General features: G+C 32.7%; 2 protein-coding genes and 1 pseudogene across 2 annotated transcripts; all 3 read left to right on the top strand.

Moving 5' to 3' along the window:
* The first annotated feature begins 3,597 nt into the window (after positions 1–3,597).
* Positions 3,598–4,098, top strand: LOC108459874 (pathogenesis-related protein PR-1-like). Its single transcript, XM_017759270.2, has one exon. It carries the CDS (start codon positions 3,598–3,600, stop codon positions 4,096–4,098), a length of 501 nt encoding a protein of 166 aa, XP_017614759.1.
* A 1,847-nt stretch (positions 4,099–5,945) lies between these two features.
* Positions 5,946–7,568, top strand: LOC108460148 (flavonoid 3-O-glucosyltransferase-like). Its single transcript, XM_017759512.1, has 2 exons — positions 5,946–6,426; positions 6,709–7,568. The coding sequence occupies exons 1-2, from the start codon at positions 5,946–5,948 to the stop codon at positions 7,566–7,568; spliced, it is 1,341 nt and encodes a 446-aa protein (XP_017615001.1).
* A 2,683-nt stretch (positions 7,569–10,251) lies between these two features.
* On the top strand, positions 10,252–14,363 carry LOC108460130 (flavonoid 3-O-glucosyltransferase-like; annotated as a pseudogene).
* The last annotated feature ends 215 nt before the right edge of the window (positions 14,364–14,578 follow it).

The following is a 14,578-nucleotide window of genomic DNA, read 5'->3' as shown; positions in this document are numbered from 1 at the left end:
TTAGAAATTTTAACTTTGATAAGGTGGCCATAATTTGTGTCATGTATGATGGATGATTAGTAAGGCCAAGGAAAGATTCACGAAATTGGCATAGTCTACTGCAGTAACTGTTGCGGGCAGCAGCAGTGAGATGAGATTGAAAAATCACTAAAAATAGTAGAAGTAGAATTAAATAGTGAATAAATTATGAAATTGAACCTTGATCAATCTATTTTTATATGGACAAAACGAAATGACCATATGAGCAGTATACTGAGAGATATTAAAGTTCTCGTGAGACAGGGCCAGAACGGTTTCTGGGTCCCCTGTCTCAACTTTGAAAATTTACCATAAATTATCCAGAATGAATTAGAAGTCGTGCCTTATATGTGCAGATTCCCCTTTGAGTCTAGTTTCATTAGAAACAAACGGCATGAGTATTAAAGCTCTGTACGAGAAGATATTCAGGTCGTAATGCGCGAAGGTCAGTGTAGTCAACCCCTGTAACATGGGCGACTTTAACTAATAAACTGTACCAATTGGCCCGACAAAAAATTCTAGAAATAAATCCATGGATGGACATATGAGTCTAAATTCAGGGAAAATTTACGGAATCAGTTTCCGAGTTTTGAAACTCGAGATATGATTTTTAAGGCGACAGTGACGCAGTTAGCTAGCCTGCCTGGAACAGCAATCAATATTACAAAGAGAGAAATAAGGGAAGTGAGCCCGGTAACACCACGTGTTCAAATCCGGTGACGATCTCGGGTTTGGGGTGTTACAATTTGAATTGGATTGAATGAAATCAATTGAATTGATTTGAATAATACATATGATATATTTATGAAATGCATATAAATTATCTGTTTAAATTTCGTATTTGATTTGATATGTTAAGTAATACCTCATAACCCTGTTTCGGTGACAGTTTAAGGTTAGGGGGTATTACAGACTGACATTGCTGCGACTGCGACACCATATAACCCAAGTTAGTCGAAGGCGATGTCTCTACCTCCGACATTGCGCTACATCTATGCCATTTTGACGCACACTTTGACAGGTCAGAGGGAGAGCACCAGTGTTATAGGTACATATTTCTTTTGGTGTATGATATAACGCCTTCCTATCAATCTTGTTTGCTTCATTTCCCTCGTTTGCCGCCATCAGACTAATCGCAGTAGGAAGGGTCCAATCCGTTTGGTCGTATGTGACTCGCCTAGCGAAGTCATTTGGCCTCCTTGCAACTCTGAAGCAGACATCTTCCTTTACACTAGTAGGATGACTCCACAGGGATTATCGATTACAAGTCACATGAGGATGATCGAACGACAACGTGGAATGGGTCTACGTCAATACATATTATCTCATTCAGATCCTCATGATGAGCATGAGGAGTTTCCTGACGATGATCCTCTTCACCACGCAGACCCACCTTATTCTCTACCACCGAGTCACCCTACTGTTGCTCCTAATGTTACACTCGAGAACCTCTCCAAGCGGTTCAATCGATTTGAGCAATGTTGCTTTGAGCGGTTCGATGGCATCGGCACGACTTTACATTATATTTGTCAGCATCTCCATATCTCTCCACCCGATTATGCCCCTCACAATCCCAATGCCTCTCACGACGATAACTGATTTTTTTCTTTTTATTTGCTTTATTTATATTATTTGCAGTTGTACTTTTATTTTTATTTTTAGTTGTTTTATTTTGGTTTGTGAGACTTCTTTATTTTTATTTCTATTTTGAACTATGTGGATTTTTCTTATTTTGATGGTTGTTTTTGTTCAAGTTTGTAACCTCTTTACCTTCTTATTTATTTGTGTTTATCTTTTTATTAGTTTGTTCGGAAACATGCACTTCATTTAGACTTGTCACAATTTTGGTTTCTCCTATTCTCGAGATTTCATCAAATTTAGGGTAGTTTCAGTTCTCTCCCTCTTTTTTGATATTGTACTTATTTTGTGCCTATATCTGTTCGTATATTGAGGACAACGTGCATCTTAAGTGTAGGGAGGTTGTTTGTATTTCTGTGATAAAATCCTTAAATTATTTGTTGTGTTTAAGTACTCATACCCTCCATTAAAGTGATTATTTTTTTATTTGGAATTTTTATTGATATTGTTTTGGATTAATTTGTGTATTGTTATGTATTGGTTGATTTATACTTTAAAGACACGAGAGAGTCAAGCATGATAAGTTGTTTTCATAAATTATATTTTAGGTTGTCTCCCTAAATTGAATTATTATCTTGAAATTTTGAAATTGCAAGTTTGACATTAAAACCATAATTTTTTGTGAGCTTTTGAACTTATAGAGCATATATTTTCTTGCTTATTTTAGTTTTAGTTATGAGTATGTCAACTTGATTTGTAATTCTAAAACTTGCTTTGATTATGTATGTCGAGACCACACCATTTATTTGATATACTAAGATGATAGAGGCACTTAAGATTTAACCCATTTAACTTATAAAAGCTTACCTAGTGAATTAACCCTTGGTAAACCTCATTGATCCTAACACATTTTTTTTCTAACCCGTTAATGTTAACCCATAACCCATATGTATGTTGTAAAATTATATTTAACATAATATATTTAACCCGTTGATGTTTTTAAAAACAAAATATATTTAACATAATGATATATATCCAAAAAGTTATTTCCATGATATAATTATATAATTATTATTTTGTCTATATAAATAAATAAGTTATTAATTAAAATTAAAATTAAAAACTTGAAAATAAAATGCTTATTAATTTAAAAAATTAAAAATAAAAAAATAAGCTTGAAGCAACATTCATTAAAAATGTATAAATAATTATGGGAGAAGATTCAAATCTAAGGCCAAGGGTAAAAAATGCAAGCATTTAACCAACAAACCAAAGAAGTTAAGCTATCAAAAGGAAACGTATTTAATATAAAGAGCGAACAGTCTAAATCGCTAAATTTTTTTTAAAAAAACGGCATTTGTTACTAATTTTGCCAAACAATATCCAGCAACATATGAATAATTGATTTAAAAATCTTTCAATAATTTTTAATATTTAATTTAGCACTGGGAAATTTAGGTATTGTTTGATTAACCATTGAAAATATTTTCAATGATTTAAGTTTTACACATGTTTGATAATCCAAAATAAAAATAATCTGATAGAATTTTTATAACAAAAGTGTGGGAAATAATAAGTAGATAAGAGCTATTTAACATTTAATATAGAATACTTTTAAATAGTTCCATTTCATTTTATTTATTTTATATTATATTATCCTATAAAAACTTTACGTTTAAAATTTGGTTTTGTTTAGAATAAGGTGAAATATTTAAATAGGAAGATAATGTGTTTAACGCACTCAAACTCACGTCATCCTGCATAACTAACAATACTCGTACGAATTAAGCTAAAATTGAATTATTTACTAAAATTTTGTTTTAAAAACCTTGATTCCACAACAACAAATGTGGCAATCATAATCGAACATGCTTGCCACATCCCATACACAAGTTATCTCCTTATTTATATAATAAGAAAAACAAACAAATTAAATAGAACAACTCTTTCGTATTTTATATTGTGAGAATTTGTACATTCCACTAACACTCCTAGTCCTTGATGGAAAATTCTCAAATGAGAGTCTGCAATGGCGCCATCATTGTTTTCCTTTTGTTTTTCTCAACCACTGAGGCCAATTACCTCAACCTGGTTAACCAGTTCATGGCTCCTCAAAATGCTGCTCGTGCCGCCAATAGAATGCCACCATTGGTGTGGGATGAAAGGCTCGCACATTATGCTCAATGGTATGCTAACCAAAGGCGTGAAGATTGTGCTTTGAGGCACTCCAATGGACCTTATGGAGAAAACATATTTTGGGGTGGTGGCGATGGTTGGATACCTTCCGACGCGGTTGCTGCTTGGGTGTCCGAGAGTAAATGGTACAATTACTGGTCTAATTCCTGTGCCGGAGGGCAGGAATGTGGGCATTATACGCAGATAGTGTGGAGCAGTACCAAAAGAGTTGGGTGTGCCAGGGTGGTTTGCGATGGAGGGAAGGGTGTTTTCATGACTTGCAACTATGATCCTCCTGGGAATTTCATCGGAGAAAGACCTTATTGAATTTCATCAATGATTTGCTTTCATGAAATTTTTGTAACTGCGACTTATGTGAAATAAAAACTGGAATATTGATGAGCTTTCACATTTACAAATTTGAGCTTAGCAACCAACAATTAGATTTTTATTTTTTATTTTTTATCAGATTAGTGTGCAACAAAGAAGTTAAATTTGTGTTGGTATCAATTTTATCTATTGAAATACATATTTCGATAGTAAATCATAACAATAAATTATAGGTTCCATTTTTTTGTGTAAATTTTGATCATATTAGTTGAAATAGGATACAACGGCTGATACAGAAAAATTATATTTAATTTTATTTTTCTCATTTATTTTAGATTTGTTGGATAATAAATTGTTATATACTAAATATGGGATGATATTGTCGCTTAATGCATGGAATCACTTCGAACAAATTGTCATATATACTAATGACTCAAAAACTGTCGCTAATAGATTTAGAAACTCTATACCGACATATAAATGGGCTATTCCAACAGGAAAATAACCGTTACTAAATGGAACATCAATATGGGATTTACCAACGGAAAATGCGACCATAGAATAGGCACTAAGGCCTATATACACAGTTCAAGCATATCAATTGTCGGTATAGACATCAAACATATAGTAACAGCTCTTGGGAAATTCCAATTATATCCCTAGGCATACAATAACAGCTTGAATCTTTAGTAAATAGTATTATTAATTCAGATATACTGATAATTATTCTTGTATCGGTGTAAAGTGAAATTCTAATTATATCCTCAAATGTATAGTAATAGTGTGGATTATCATTGTATGTCCAATTGTTAATATTGTAATTTAATTTAATAGTGTTAATTTTTCATCAGAAGAATTAAAATATTAATTTATTTATAGCCTTAATTCAATATACAAACATAATCAATATTAATTTATTTATAGCCTTAATTCAATGTACAACCATAATCTAAATAAAATCAAACAAAACCAAATACACGATTCAAATATAGTCCAAACGGAACTATGCCCATGGCTGTAGAAGGAGTACGCAACCACCGGTTTTAATTTTTTGGGGTTGTGTTGCCCGACACATCTCTCGGTACAACGTCACTAACACGACTGATCCCAAACTGAGTCGGTCCGCTTCTTTCAAGTCGACAAGTTGTAGCAGTCACCTTAAATGTACAAGAGTTCGAGATTTACCGAGCATTAGAACACCCCCAATTAACTTCAGGTTGTATGCTCAGGCATATTGTTCTCTTTTAAGGGCACTTGATCTCTTGTGGAGATATTCGAAATTTTCTTCCAACCATTTCAACTTTATCCGACTGCCGTAAAACCTGTCTGGCACATCTACCAGTAAACTGAGCCCTAAAGTTACGTTAGTTGTACACTCACCGCATCGAAGATGGAATATGTGTGTCTTGGATTTCCATCGTGACCTAAAAAGTTGAGTAACAATCAACAACATATAATCAATGCCATGATGGAATTTAAATTTTGAAAAATATATGATAAGATTTAGATTTAGATTTAGATTTAAATTTAAATTTTTATTATTTTAAGTTTATTTATTTAATTAAAATCATGTTTAATTTTTATAAATTCCATATAAAATTGTATCTTTCAAATTAACTGACTAATGGAACTTAAATTTGGACGTAACAATCCCTACAACTAACATTGGTTTCTGGAAAAAAGAAAATGATAGTTGCATGTAAAAACCACATATTTCAAGTCCCAACGTAATGCAAACTATCAACCAAAACTTGTTTTTTCTTATTAATTTAAGTATAGCTTTTCATCTAATTTTCATAACTCACAAATCTTGGAGAAAAACAAATCCCCTCAGAGAATATCCAATGGAAGGTTACAGGAATGCTTCTAAACACATAGCAGTGTTGGCTTTCCCCTTCGGCACCCATGCTGTCCCTCTTCTCAACCTCATCCATCAGCTGTCAGACGCCTGCCCCAACACCATGTTTTCCTTCCTTAGCACCCAACAATCTAACAACTCAACTTTTCGCAAAAATCTTGATAAAATTAAGCCTTTTAATGTATGGGATGGATTACCTGTGGGGTATAGTTTTTGGGGAAATCCTCACGAGCCTGTCGACTATTTCCTTAAGGCGGTACCTGCAAATTTTATGAAGGCTATAGATGCCGTTGTGTTTGAAACTGGTAAACCATTTGATTGTTTGATAACAGATGCATTTTATGCATTTGGGGCTGATATCGCGGATGAGCTTAACATCCCTTGGGTGGCTCTTTGGACTGCTAGTCCCAGGGCACTCTTCGTTCATCTCGACTCCGATATTATTCGTCACCATGTAAGAATTAACGGTAAGGATTCATATATATATATATATATATATATGATATAAATTATTAAAATAATAAAATTATATTTTTATCATCGTAAAATTATACAATTTAATTTTAATTTAAAAAAATTTCTACTTTCACCTTAACTAGCTTAATAACTTTTGAATTTTTTTGTGGTAGGTAGGATATGGATGGTTTTTATTAGGTATAAGAGTTGTTGATTTTTATATTAAAATTACACTTTGTGACCTCCAAAAACAATTGGGTGCTGAACAAATATGAATATTCATAAAATTGCAGGTCCTAAAGACAAACCACTTGATTTTCTTCCCGATTTTTCTAGCATACGTATTGCTGACTTACCCAATGGATTAACCTCCGGAGACATTGACGCCCCCATGCCGGCATTGTTGCATAAAATGGGAGTGTCACTGTCACGCGCCACGGCAATTGCCACAAATTCATACGAAGACTTGGATAATACAGTGGTGAACATGCTGAAATTAAGATTCAGTACGTTCCTCAACGTTGGTCCCTTCAATCTGGTATCAGTTTCCAGTTCCACAGTGGATGACTCGCATGGGACCTTAGATTGGATGAGCAAGCATGAGGCAGCATCGGTGGTATACATCAGCTTTGGAAGCGTGATAACCCCACCACCCCATGAGCTACAAGCATTATGTGAAGCCCTGGAGGAATGTGAGTTTCCATATCTTTGGTCTTTGAGGGGAAATCCTGAGAAACAGCTCCCACTAGGATTCCTGGAAAGAACCAGCTCCAAAGGAAAGATAGTTCCATGGGCTCCTCAGCAGAAAATATTGGAACATCCATCAGTTGGGGTTTTTGTAAGTCATGGTGGATGGAATTCAGTCCTGGAAAGTATTAATGGATGTGTGCCTATGATCTGCAGGCCATTTTTTGGAGACCAACAATTGAACACTCGTACTGTGGAGGTTGTATGGGGATTTGGGTTCGGGTTAGAAGGTGGAACATTGACAAAAAAAGGAGCAAAGAAAGCATTGAAGTTGATATTGTGCAGCCAAGAAGGGAAGAAAATAAGAGAGAAAATTAGAGTTCAAAAAGAGCTGGCTTGCAAGGCTGTTAGACCCAATGGTAGCTCTAATGAAAATTTCAAAACACTGGTGAAACTTGTCTCTTAACACTTACCACCAAGTTAATGGTTGATTAAAATATTGTTGACCAAACATCTTGAGGTTGGTAATTGCGGTCCAAAGCTTTCCTCTACCAACATTTCCTTATTGATTTGCTGTGCTTGCCCTAACATATACCAGCACTTGTGCATATGTGGGATCAGTACCATCATCATCATCAAGAAACAAAGAGAAAAACAAAATCCTAAATCGGTTTTTGCATATTTGAATAGTAACAAGTAGTTGTCTATTGTAATAAAGAATAGTCAATCTTAAATTTCCATAAATAACATTAATGATTCTCTAATCTAATTATTTTCTACCAGAAATAAACAAAAATTTCAGATTTTTAAACATGTTAAAAATTAAAGAACAAACCTTCCATTCTTGATATCAAGAGAGCAAAATGATTTTCCCAAAGCTTGATGGAAAATATCAAAGAAATAAAAAGGGAAGGAGAAAAAAAATATTAGTGAAGAGAGAAAAGGAGAAATTGTGGAAGGATTGAATGAGATATTGTGGTAACTATGTAATTAAATCAATCACATATATTATAGCACGTTTGGTTCATTAAATTGAAATAGGATTGTAATGGAATAGCTATTTTGTAGAAATGAAATAAGATTATAATGGAATTAAATAGGCATAACAGTAGTTTGGTTAGATTTAATATTAGAATGAGTATTGTAATAATATTCATGTGTCGGTTGAAAGGTATAAATATGTAATAGCAAAAAAAATATTCGAATGATAAATGTCCTTTAATAAATTAAATTAAATTTTTAGTTTTGTAAAAATATTAAAAAACTAAAAGTGTTAAATGTGTTGCCTCTTTTTTTACTTTGAGAAGAACATTCAAATGGAATCTTCATTGTTTGCCAAAAAAAAAACATTTTTAAATTCTATATTCTGATAGTGATTGCCACCCTAACGACGAACAACCCAAAATTCTTCACCAAAATAATCATCAAATTCTCCTCTCTTTCTTTCCCATCTTAGTTTTTCTTAAAATTCATCACAAAAGTCTAGATTTACAAAAATTCTCGTGACTTTCACCGTTGTTTTTTTCGGCATCTACTGCTTGCATGCTTTCAATTTCTGATATGTGCCAACATAAAACATAATTGCCAATGTTCATTATCCCCTCTCAGGTCTCACTCTCTCTATAAATCTCTCAAAAACCTAAAAATTAGAAACTTTTTTTTCAGTTTTCGATCATCAATCACTGTGATCGTTGTTTCCATTCACCATTACCGCTGTGATGTCATCTTTTCCACGTCGTTACATCACCAAAATAGTATGTCACGTCACGACCTCAAGCTACTCAACGTCGTGACGTCACATACTGTCAGTCAATGAGAGGGAAGATACTCATTGAGACCTTATATTTGATAAAAATGAGTCATTTGGTACATATTTCATAATTTCCAATCAAACCAACAATTATGCTCGCCTAAAAACATTCCAAACTCATAATATTTCATACCCAAACAAGTCATTTAACCATTTCTAATAAACCAATTTGATATAAGCTCAACCTATTACAAAACTATCCATTTCTATAAAAACAATCAAATGCGATCCAAACCAACCAACCAAATACCAATCTTAACTATGCTTCAAACATGCCGTCTCATTTTCATTACAAGGACATAAGCATATAAGCTCATATACTCATTCAACTTACCACATCATCTATATGTAATTCATAGTATATCTACATGACATGTTCAAGTTTAAAATCATGTATTAAACCACATCAAGCATAGCTAATCCATACACCTTATATTAAATACCAAACCTTTCATACACTCCACATTTGCCACAACATCATACATACCATATGAATTAGAAAGTGACCATTTCATTAACACCTTAACCCTATATACATGGTGCAATCTTGACTCAAAATGATTAAAAAAAAAAAGCTACTGATTCAGTGATGGGATAGTGTGAGTTTCAAGATGAGCTGACATGACGAGTTCCACAAGGTGACGAATTACAAGGGAAAGTGAAAACAAACTAGATAAACATATAAGATGCTTAATAAGTTCATAGGCATTAAACAAAATTTACCTCATCTTTTATTTAAATACAATAAACAATCTTAACTTGACATAGTTTGACTAAACATGACAAAGCAAAGCATCAATAAGGTGATACTAAAATGTAATCAAACCACGTACATGGCAACTCAATCACTTACCATACCAATTCATGTCATTTTGTATAACTGATTCCAAACTCATTCATTCAAGGGATAATGTAATCACATACATATTCATGACATTTTTCCGATACATTATTCAAGTTCAATTCAACTTTTTTTCAAGTGAACATCAACATCATTAATTCTTATTTCAAATATCTCATTTCGTATAAACTATTTCTCCCAATGAACCTTAGAAAATGAACTTGGGCACACAAGTAATTACATCACACCAAAGGAATTCTTTTAAATTAACTAACTAATGGAACTTAAATTTGGACGTAACAATCCCTACAACTGACTTTGGTTTCTGGAAAAATGAAAATGATAGTTGCATGTAAAAACCACATATTTCAAGTCCCAACAGTAATGCAAACTATCAAGCAAAACTTGTTTTTTCTTATTAGTTTAAATATAGTTTTTCATCTAATTTTCATAACTCACAAATTTTGGAGAACAAGAAATCCCCTCAGAGAATATCCAATGGAAAGCTACAGGAATGCTTCTAAACAAATAGCAGTGTTGGCTTTCCCCTTCGGCACCCATGCCGTCCCTCTTCTCAACTTCGTCCTCCAGCTATCAGACGCTTGCCCCCACACCATGTCTTCCTTCCTTAGCACCCAACAATCAAACAACTCAACTTTTCCCAAAACTCTTGATAAAATTAAGTCTTTTAATGTATGGGATGGATTACCTGAGGGGTATACTTTTAGGGGGAACCCTCACAAGCCTGTCGACTATTTCCTTAAGGCGGTACCTGGAAATTTTATAAAGGCTATAGATGTTGTTGTGCTTGAAACTGGTAAACCAATTGATTGTTTGATAACAGATGCATTTTATGCGTTTGGGGCTGATATCGCGGATGAGCTGAACATCCCTTGGGTGGCACTTTGGACTGCTAGTCCCAGGGCACTCTTCGTTCATGTCGACTCCGATATCATTCGCCACCATGTAGGAATTAACGGTAAGAATACATACATATAATATAGACTATTAAAATAGTAAAATTATATTTTATTATAGTAAAATTAAATAATTTAATTTTGACCCAAAAAAAATTTCAAACTTCACCCTAATTAACTTAATAACTTTTGAATCCCCTTTTGTGATAGGTAGGATATGGATGGTTTTTATTAGGTAGCTAGGTTTTAACATACTAGCTCATAAACTTAACAATTTCATGCTTGAAAGAGAAGAAACTTTATTATTGTTACAACAACAATAAGACTTTTGGTAGGCTATCAATTAATTAAATTGACTGTGAAGCATATTAATTGCAAGCAATAGGATTTTGAAGAATTTACAGAAAGCTAATATATTTAAAAAAAACTCCCTTAAACTATATAATATTATTTTGTAGTTAAATAAACTCAAATCTATTATTTTTTTCTTATAAAAGTTCTTGATTTTAATATTAAAATAAATATATTTTAAATTTCAAGCTCTTATCTTAATTTCTTATTGATGCAATAGAAATTATATACATTTTAACATCAACATTTAATTTTAGAAAGTAATCAAAATTTTAAAAGAGTAATTAAGTGTTATATATATAAGCACTTTCAAGAATTTTTAAAATATTTTTTATTTTTATTTAATAAAATTTTCTCAAAAATTCACATCAATGTAAAATGTAATTTAGTTTAAAATTTTAAATATTTTTTACTTCTAGTGTTAAAATCAAGGATTTTGTGAGTAAAAATCAACTACTTTTGTAAGTAAAAATTATAGGTTAGGGGTTATTTAAGTACAAAAATAATAAAGTAATATAATGGCTTGTTTAAACAAGGAAGAATAGTTTAAGAATTTTTTCAGTATGATAGAAAGATTCTAAATTAACTAATAAAAATTTAAATAGTTTTCAGGGTTGATACTCCTAAATAGAGATTTTCAGCTTTAATCTCTTTATAATTTATAAATTTTAAATTAATATACGATAAAAATATACTTTAATCCCTCCATAAAAAATTGGGTGCTGAACAAATATGAATATTCATAAAATTGCAGGTCCTAAAGGCAAACCACTTGATTTTCTTCCCGATTTTTCTAGCATACGTGTTGCTGACTTACCCAATGGATTAACCTCCGGAGACATTGACGCCCCCATGCCGGCATTGTTGTATAAAATGGGAGTGTCACTGTCACGAGCTACGGCAACTGCCACAAATTCATACGAAGACTTGGATAATACAGTGGTGAACATGCTGAAATTAAGATTCAGTACGTTCCTCAACGTTGGTCCCTTCAATCTGGTATCAGTTTCCAGTTCCACAGTGGATGACTCGCATGGGACCTTGGATTGGATGAGCAAGCATGAGGCAGCATCGGTGGTATACATCAGCTTTGGAAGCGTGATAACCCCACCACCCCATGAGCTACATGCATTATGTGAAGCCCTGGAAGAATGTGAGTTCCCATATCTTTGGTCTTTTAGGGGAAATCCTGAGAAACAGCTCCCACTAGGATTCCTGGAAAGAACCAGCTCCGAAGGAAAGATAGTTCCATGGGCTCCTCAGCAGAAAATATTGGAACATCCATCAGTTGGGGTTTTTGTAAGTCATGGTGGATGGAACTTGTCAAAGCCATTTTTAAATCGAGTTTTGAAAAATGGGAATCGACTTTAAGAAAAACGAAAACGGGAGTCGCCACCAATCTTTTTAGGTGTGATTGGATCACCTTATAAAATGTTTTGTTTTAAAACATTAATTTTGGTCTACGAAAGTCGAGAAAACGGATTCGGGAGTTGGTTACGTACGAGGAAGGGTTAGCACCCTCGTAACGCCCAAAAATTGGTACCTAATTGATTATCAAGTGTCTTTAATGTCGGAAATTTGAAAGTTTTAAGATGCAAACCTCTTTTAATTAGAATGTCTCAATGTTGAAAATTAAGGCTCACTTATTTCAAACGAGTCAAAACATCACATCCAGTAAGTTAAGACGCAATATTTTAAAACCTTAGAAACTAAGCTCGTCTTTCGAAAATTTCTATCTCGAAACAACAAAACGCCATATCCAGTAAGTTAGGACACTATGTTTTGAAATCTCGAAATAATTGTTTAAGTTTTGAAAACTCAAAATCACTTAGAAGGGTGCTTGACTATTCGAATTCAACGAGAAAAGTCGCAACCCAAAGAAGTTAGGCACTACCTTTCTCAAGTTTCCAAACATCAAGCATTGCCTTTTAATTTTTTTTTTAAAAAAACCTTAGAATATTATTTTTAAATGACGTTTTAGGATGACATATTAATGCATCATGAAGCATAGATGTACAAAATATTCTAACATTTCCATACAAACATAAATAATATCATTAAGACAAAACTAAATAACATGAACATACGTTTAATGAAAAAATCATACTAGGGTAAATATAAGATAATAAACAAATAAAAACATAATACATGCAAAAATTATACAATAATATATATCATAAAATAGCACATAAAAGAAATAATTAAACATAGCATATAAAAAAAATGAAACTGCACAAATAAGATAAAAGACATACACAAAAAAATGAATAAATAGAACATTTACAAATTATAAAAATATAATACAATAGTTCAAAATACATGAAATGATAATATAATATATATATATGCATAGAAAATATATATTTGAAAATAAACTAGAAAATATATATTTGAAAATAAACTATATAAAAGGTTAAATATTATAATATATAAAATACAAAATCAAATGTATAAAACATAGGAATAAATATACATATTTAAAAAATGAAGAAATTAAAATAAGAAAAAGGTTAAAAAACTAAGATAGACGAAGAATAAAATAAGAACAAACCACAGAGAGTAAGAACGCAAGAGGGAGAGAAATTTGAGTGAATGCTTTCAAGAATTCTTATTGCTTCCCAAAACTCAAGTGATTTACAATGAAAGGAGAGGCCTCTATTTATAGTTGAGCCTCCTCAAATCCAACGGTACAGATCAATTACATCAACGGTTAAGATTAAAGGATATCTTCAAATTAAATCTCCAAGATTACAAGATCATATCTTCAAGATTGCATATCATATCTAAGATTGCATATCATATCGAAGATTGTATCATATCTAATATTGCATATCATATCTAAGATTGCATATCCTTAAAGATTATATTTCCATATGAGTCAAGCTCATAGATGGACCTTCAATCTTTTCAAGTAATGGGCCATTTCGATTGGGCCAAATTATATGTTTGTTATTTTGTACTGGACTTGGACTTTGTTTTTTTTTTTTTGAACTTATTTCTGGGCCCGGACAAAATTGAGTATCTACAGAACTCAGTCCTGGAAAGTATTAATGGAGGTGTGCCTATGATCTGCAGGCCATTTTTTGGAGACCAACAATTGAACACTCGTACTGTGGAGGTTGTATGGGGATTTGGGTTGGGGTTAGAAGGTGGAACATTGACAAAAGAAGGAGCAAAGAAAGCACTGAAATTGATATTGTGCAGCCAAGAAAGGAAGAAAATGAGAGAGAAAATTAGAGTTCAAAAAGAGCTGGCTTGCAAGGCTGTTAAACCCAATGGCAACTCTAATGAAAATTTCAAAACACTAGTGAAAGTTGTCTCTAACACTTACCACCAAGTTAGTGGATGATTAAAATATTGTTGACCAAACATCTTGAGGTTAGTCAAGGCTTTCCTCTACCAACATTTCCTTTGATTTGCTGTGCTTGCCTTAACATATACCAGCATTGTCCCTGGAAAGGATTCTATGAAACAGGGACGTCACGTTACTTGTATTTTTTTTCAATAGTTTTATGCTACATTAGTATTTTCATCCCGAATTTCAGTATTTTCATCCT

This window comes from Gossypium arboreum, chromosome 4, assembly GCF_025698485.1.
Source record: "Gossypium arboreum isolate Shixiya-1 chromosome 4, ASM2569848v2, whole genome shotgun sequence".
NCBI classification, from domain to species: domain Eukaryota; kingdom Viridiplantae; phylum Streptophyta; class Magnoliopsida; order Malvales; family Malvaceae; genus Gossypium; species Gossypium arboreum.
Note: the sequence above shows the minus strand (reverse complement) of the source record. Positions and strands in the feature narration are given on the sequence as shown.

Excerpts from the sequence above, each read along its gene's own strand:
- LOC108460148 (XM_017759512.1), top strand. The coding sequence starts at position 5,946 with ATGGAAGGTTACAGGAATGCTTCTAAACACATAGCAGTGTTGGCTTTC. Across the intron at positions 6,427-6,708 it reads TCACCATGTAAGAATTAACG|GTCCTAAAGACAAACCACTT; the intron begins GTAAGGATTCAT and ends ATAAAATTGCAG.
- LOC108459874 (XM_017759270.2), top strand. The coding sequence starts at position 3,598 with ATGGAAAATTCTCAAATGAGAGTCTGCAATGGCGCCATCATTGTTTTC.